The following is a 7337-nucleotide window of genomic DNA, read 5'->3' on the forward strand; positions in this document are numbered from 1 at the left end:
GGAAAAGACTGTGGCAGTCTGATATTCCTTTTTGCAGAAGAGTTAGCTATTAAGATTAGATTTTCTAAAGGAGTCTATTCCTTGGAAATTCTTACAAAATGAGAATTCGTAATTATGAACTTCATTATCGATAACACTTGTTAGTATTCACTAGTATAACTGTTTACTATTCAAGTACTGTTCAGAGCTTACCCAGCATCAGTGCTCTAAGTACTGAACAAAATTATCATAAAAGAGAAATCTACAGAGAAGGGATTACACAAAAAAGGATAATCAACTACCAGCTCTAAGTCGGTGCTGCCCTTCTCAATGACTTAACAATGGGAACGCAGTAGCAACACTAAATTACTAAACACTGCATTATACATCTGCAATAACAAAAAAAAAAAACCCTCCAAGAAAATCAGTGCTTGCTTTCCACAGGTAATTGTAACAGGCTACCAATGCTTTCCTGAGACATAACATCTAGTCCTGTAAGAAGGTGTTAAATGGACTGTGTTGACTTATAAAAACAAAAACCAAATGACCCCACCTGGTTATAAAAGACAAAAAAGATCCTCCTTAAAAGAGGGGAACAAGAAGAAAAGCAATTTCAAACAAGAAGACCTAAAGCCTGTGAAGCCTGGATCAAATTCTGAAATTTTTGAAGAGGAATGACTTTTTTTTTTTTTTAACAGGACTTACAAGCTCCTTCTGCAGAAAATGCTTACTTACAGTTCAAAATAATCTTCAGTATTTAAAAGCTTTCTCAAATACAGCTGTTACTGACTTTTTATCACCTGACAAAAACTAGAACAGAGCTTTGATACACAGAGCTACAATGACACAAGACAAACCTTAGCAGGATCCACTAATACAGAAGACCAGCTCAAACAAAATTTGATGAGCCAGGACCACCAAAGAAATAACAGCTGACAGGATGAATAAACATGTATACATCCACAGTCTGCAATCTACTTAAACAGTAGAGAATACATCACCAACTTCATGACTGTCAGCAGTAATGGATTTTCTATAGTTAGCTACAGTTTACTTAGAATCTGGCAGAAAATATATAGTATTCTAGGTAGTTCTTATACATAGCAGTTTCCATTCAAAAGGCTTAAAGCGGTTTACAAAGGGAGTTTTAGGAATAGGAAGCCAGAACAAGCAGGCAAAGTAACATATCCAGGGTCATAGGGAAAGTCAGTCACGTCCTTCATTTCCCTTGACTCTGTGCATATTTTAATAGACCACACACACGGAGATGGCTTCAATTTTTCATCACGCTTAAATGTAACATTGTTGACAAGCAGGGGGATTTGGATAGCTTTTAGGGTTAAGAACTGGATAGCTATCTCTCCCACAAATCTATTTTTCCTAGAGAAGCCTTTGGCCCATTGGATCCCCAAGAACACCACACAGAGGACTATCAGAAGTTAAAATTAACTGTTCCAGGAAAACTCAGAAATTAGTCTGGTAATGGCAAGCAGCAGACCAGAATATAGATAAAGCTTTATCCATACAAGCTAGCACCGAGACTGAAACAACCTGTCACAGAATGATCAGAGACACAGCATCACTGTCACACTTCCAAGCCTTGTAAGTTGAGACATACCAATTAACAGCTTCGGGAAATTGGATGTTTCGATATTATGGTAATAGACAACTGATGTGATGGCCGCCAAGAACGCCATCCCAGCTGGCATGTACAGGTGTAAATGTCGTGATTCTGAAACCCTTAAAAAGAAAAAAGTGAACATCTATTAAAATCAAACCCTTTTAGCTATTTAAATGTTTTTCTTTAAATTTATGAATTGTATCCTGTACTCAGTCCTGATGTAGGATTTTCTAGAATGACTTACGGGTGTAAAGCTCACCGATTTTCAATTGAATTTATACTCCTAAATCACAGTTGGATTCCAAATTTCTCCCATGCTGAAAATGAAATGTGTGTACTCCTATTTCATACTGAGATCAATTGGAAGATTCTTTAAATCAGGATAAGCAGCTCAGCTCCAAAATGAGAAAAGTTAATTTAAGCTAAACTAGTTTGGGAGCTGTCCATCAAAATATGTAAATAAGACCAAATGACAGCACAGTTTAAGGTTTTCTATAGAAACGCTTCATTTTGATTTTCCAGTTTGGGAAAAGGAACAGCACCACAGCACAGGAATTGAGTTCTGTTTTCAGTGACTGCAAGCCAACAAACAAAACCTACAACAGAATCATATAGCCTTAAATTTTGTTATATAAAGCAAAACTCTCCTGACACTTTGCTTCAAGTACCAGTGAAGGGGGTCCTGCCAACTACAGCCTTTGGGTATACGGAAAATTTTGAGCTATGTTGTTGGTTTGTGCAGAGGCAGGTAGAATTGTGTTCCCTCCCCCCCACCCCCCCCATCATTCCTCTTATTAGTCACCTTCTTCTCCTCCCCTTTTATTTCTTTCACAAAAGTAATGGAGCATCCTGTGCTGTCAAAAGGTACAATTCCCTCTGTCTCCAAACAACTCCAGGAGAAGAGGCACCAAGAGGAAGTCTTCAGGATGCAAACACTCAGGGACACTCACACCTTGTCCTCTGAACCTCACAGAAAATAAATTAGCATCTCTGGATTTGTTCTTGCTGCAGCAAAAGCTACCTTTGTGTTGTCTAGAGAGACAAAAGGGGCTGTGCTGTCAGGGTGCTGGAGATCATCACAGGATGGGACATGTCTGAAAGCAGAATATCCCAAATATCTAACAGGTCTGTAGGAACTCAGGAGGACCACTTCCTGCACCTGCACTAGGAAAGGAAAGCCCTCCCTCACACAGACACTGTGATGAACTCTGCAGAGCTGACTGCAACTATGCTGACAACCTGCATCATGAAGACTTAACTCCCTCTTGTTGACAATGAGTTGTATGTGTATACAGCAAAATAAGAAAAGTTTCTCCAGCCCCTGAATTCTTATAATGCCAGGGTTTTTTGTACACCAGGGCTGAAACCTCAGCAAGATAAAACAACCAATAGGAAGAGATTTCTTCAGATAGCCTAAGCTTCAGTAGGTGAACACTGCAAGAGTATGAGGGTTTTCTAAAATTTATTTCACAGACAGAAGTTGATGGAATGTAACTTATCTCCAACAGGCTGCCTCTATCGCTGGCACTTTTTCACTCAACTGCTGTTAAAAGGACTTACCAGCATGATCCATTTTGGTCTTAGAAAGCTGATGAGTCTCAAAATCTGCTATTATTCACTGGAGCACTCACTAGTCTCCGGAGTGCTCAGGAGGCACGACTGTGGGCTGGCACTCCCCCAATATTGCTAGAAGCTTTGATTCTCATCAGGTGACACTTATTACTTAACAACAGCATTCTGAGTCAAGTTAAATAGCAAATAAACAGAATAAGAGGAACTGCTAAAGAGCAAAGTAAAAAAGAAAACTCATAGCAGGAGATTTCGCTCTGAGCATCCCACACCCTGATAACTCTGAATAAGCATGAGAAAAATCCCTTTTTAAAAAAACTGGCACTGAGAAACATCCTATTTATATATGTTTAAAGGAAGTTATAATAATAATTATGATATCAGCTTCTACAGCAGAATACTGCAACGCCTGTCATGCTGGTTGGTGGAGAGTTGTTATATAGATGGCTAAACTGAGAGGTTTTGTTCTATTTAACGATAAGCTTCAACTTTATAACCTCTGGGTTGCAAATTCATAAGTTACAAAAACCAGACCTGTCTTTAGAGAAAGAGGGTCATAATCATTGTTAGACAACATTTATTTTTTTTCATAATAAATTGCTCTCTGGTATCACTTGTTTCACTTACAATAATTTTTTCCCCACAGACCACTGTTTAAAGACATCCTAAATTGAGTAACAGATGATAGAACATGGCTTATACATTGTGAGCTGCTCTGCTCAAGGTAACAATCCTAAGTACTGCACAAACACCAAAAGAAACTCTACGGGGTATAAGATAAGGCCCAGTAGATCCACTCCTTTTATTAAGATGAACAGAACTCTGTTTGTGGGGGAACAGTGTGACCTACTGTGCACATGGGAGTTCTGCCTGAGTAAGGACTGTGGGACTGGGTTGTTGGACATAAAACATATCACAAAAATGTCACCATCTGCTTGAATTGTTAGGATTTATCTATGATTACTCTTTGGAAAGATACTGTCATTAAGCTGAACTAAAAAAGATTAAGGTCAGTTGTGCGTGTGTACATAACTTGGCAAGGTCTATGGAATTTCTGATACAAGGTCGGTAGGTTAATCACCAAGAATACAGATTGCATGTTCGTAACCACAAGGAATATGGTCCCCATGAGAATTTATACAGGGAAGAAATACCTACCCTGAGACCTTTAAAATGCTCAGTGCTATCAGGAGAAGGTGGACACACACTTACCCATCAGACACTATGCCCTCTGCAATTTCACACACCAGAACAAACAAGAGGATAAATGTCAGTATCCAGCGTAAATTGTGGCCAGGAAAATGAAGCCATGTGCTATGATGTATATGTACTTTGGAACTCTGACTCCCCCATCCTAAACAGGAAAAGAAAATTATGAAGAGCTTTCTTAAACAGCAAGAGTGACATACAAAGCTCCTGCATATGGAAAAGCATGCATACAAGAAACCACTTTACTGAAGTTAACACAACTGTGTTGTTAAATATGCTTGTAATTGAATATTTTCAGAACGATGTGCTAGTTACTTCATATGGAATAAAATCAACAACGCAAACAGGACACAGCCTTAAATTCCTATACTTTTAGCAACTATGAATTACAGGCATTAAATGTTTTTCAAATATGTTAACAGACAAACAAACAACAATTGAACATATTGACACATACCCACAAACACTATAATATGTACGCTATTTTATCTTTGCTTCAATACATTTAATTGAAGCATTTACACCTTAACTTTTTTTTTTGAAGTAACTTGTTCTCTCGATCTAGATAAAAAATAGCAATACTAAGAAAAGCCAGATGAACAACAATTACCAATTACTAAGCAGTTCTCCAGCTGACCCCGTTTTAACAGTTGTGCTGTTATTTCTGCACCGGCCCTTTTATGCTCCAGAGAAGGAGCGTTACCTCAGGCAGCCGGTCCCAGGGCTGTCGGGAGGGCAGAGCAGGCTGAGGAGAGCCCCACTCGGAGCAGTGACAGCCACATGTGTTAAGCCACCGGGCCACCTGCCGGTAACCCCAGTTTTATGTCAGCACGAAGCACCCGCTGCAGACAGGGCGCGTTACAGCCGGGCACCCCCCTGGCCGCCGCCGGTAACGAGGAGGGCTGCCCGGCTGCGGGGACCCCTCCGCAACCGCAGGGAACACGAACGGATAACCTAAGGCTGACTGACCAGCTTTTCTGGTGTTTAACAGCACGTTTATTTCTGCTTCCCGCGCTGCCAGTCACAATCTGCTGGCAAACCCCGCAGCCTCCCCCAGCCCGCCCCGCACCCGGGGGCCCGCCCGCCGGCCGCCCCGCCTCGGGCGGCCCCGGCGGCGGGCACCGGCGGGCACCGGCAAGCACCGGGCAGCCTCAGCACAGGCGCCCGAACGGCCCCGCAGCGCGGCAGAGGCGGCACGGCCAGGCCAGGCCGGGCCAGCGGCGGGGGCACCGCACCCGCAGCGCCGCTGAGGGAAACCCGCGGGCGCAGGAAACAAGGCGGCGGGTGCCGCGGGCAGGGCAGGGCGAGGCGGACCCGCCGGCACTCACCGATGAAGAGGATGGGGAAGGTGATGAAAAGCAGGAAGACGTGCGGCACCACGTTGAGCGCGTCCACGAAGCAGCCGTTGTTGAGCACGCCGTGGTCCACGTTGTAGGCGGTCGAGTTGCCCTCGTCGCCGCAGAAAGCCAGGGCCATGGCGGGACCCTGCGCGCAGCCGGGCGCCGCCTCCGCCACCGCGCACATCCAGGCGGGGCCGGCGCGGGCTGCGCGGCTGCGGCTCTGCCCACACCTGCCGCCGAGCGACGGCCCCGGCCCGGCCCGGCCCCCGCCCCGCCTGCCCCGGGTCCCGGGCCGGCCGCCTGAGGTAAGGCCGCGGGGCGGGGGGGCCGCGGGGCGGGAAGGCGGGAAGCGCGCGCCTCGCCTCACAGGGCTGCGCGGCACCGGCCCCCCGGAGCTGCCGCAGAAACGCTCTGCCAGCGCTCTCGCGGCGCCCTAATTAAGTGTTCTATGCGTCGTTAATAAGACAGAACATCGAACAACAAAAAAAAAGGCCAACACTGAATCAGTGATGAGAGAGGAGCTATTCATTACAAGTGTACTTTTTCACCTTGTCAGTGCAGACACCAGCACCAAGCTATGTGAAGATATTGTTAGACTAAATCATGTAAATAGCTGCACTCTATCCTCAAAGGAGACTTCAACATATCCTAAGCAGCTATTATGTACACGCTTTACCTTTTTTTACCTCTAAAATGAGTTCAAGCCTACCACACACGCACCCCACACACCCCTTGACTGCTGCAGTCAGGGGGAATCAAACCATTAATTCGCCTGGGTTCTGCATCACTCCCTAAGCAATTGTATACCAAAATAATCTAGATATCAAATTTTTCAAATCCTTTTGTCCCAAGCAGAAGTTAGGCTCAGCTGAGCCAAAGCCAAACAAAAACTCTAATCAAATACCTCCATGCTGGGGGATAATACTGCAGAAATAAAACGTGATGTGCATCACAAGTCTGCACCCGGCGTACACTTCCAAGCACAGGTTGAGTCAAAGCCTGATATTCAAATATCTCTGGTACATAGTGATGTAATACTCAACATAAAGATTTGTAACCCAAACCTTCGCCTTGAAGCTCCTTTTATTCCCAGTCACATTTATCCATGGCTTAGCTAAGTATTTAATACAACTTGCCACATGCTACAAACAGAAATGCAATCAAGTAATGCCCGTGTATCCAGGCTTAACTCTTCAAAATCCAAAAGCTCCAAGTTGGACAAATGCCTCTAAGGGAATTACCCCCATAAATGAAAAATTTCCTTTTTTTCCTTTAAGAAACAAGCTGTGGATGCTCAGCATAACAATGAACATTTTTTTCTAGGACACACAGCTCCACTAAGAGATCCGAAAATTACTTTTGTCATGCTGCCTTTATTGATCTTGCTGTCAGGAGGCAAGAAGTAGTAATTCTCCACATGCTACATATTATTTCTTATATAGGGTCTTTTGGGGCTACAGCAATGTGGTCAAGAATAAAAATTAAACGACAAACCCCAAGCCAAATCCTGTGTATATGTATTTTCAAATGTTAGTTATACCCACAGTGGAAAGACTATAATTATTTTAGGTTTTGGACAGAACCCAGCATTCATCTGAGCTTCTGGTTAAGCTCATCTC

General features: G+C 43.7%; 1 protein-coding gene across 5 annotated transcripts in view; it reads right to left on the reverse strand.

Annotated features, from left to right (window-relative positions):
• ABCC8 (ATP binding cassette subfamily C member 8) overlaps nt 1-5966 on the reverse strand; it is an 83037-nt gene extending 77071 nt beyond the window's left edge. For 2 of the 5 annotated variants that reach the window (XM_056354030.1, XM_056354029.1), the window contains exons 1-3: nt 5707-5963; nt 4382-4523; nt 1598-1719 (exon numbers count right to left, since the gene is read on the reverse strand). In XM_056354030.1, coding sequence (XP_056210005.1) covers nt 1598-1719; nt 4382-4523; nt 5707-5902 — 460 coding nt within the window. In that variant the 5' untranslated portion in view covers nt 5903-5963. Of the gene's footprint in view, nt 1-1597; nt 1720-4381; nt 4524-5081; nt 5176-5706 lie in introns of those variants that run through there. The other 3 variants (XR_008824275.1, XM_056354033.1, XM_056354032.1) reach the window with 3 other exon arrangements.
• Nucleotides 5967-7337: the final 1371 nt, after the last annotated feature.

The sequence above is a fragment of the Falco biarmicus genome, chromosome 10 (genome assembly GCF_023638135.1).
Source record: "Falco biarmicus isolate bFalBia1 chromosome 10, bFalBia1.pri, whole genome shotgun sequence".
NCBI classification, from domain to species: Eukaryota; Metazoa; Chordata; class Aves; order Falconiformes; family Falconidae; genus Falco; species Falco biarmicus.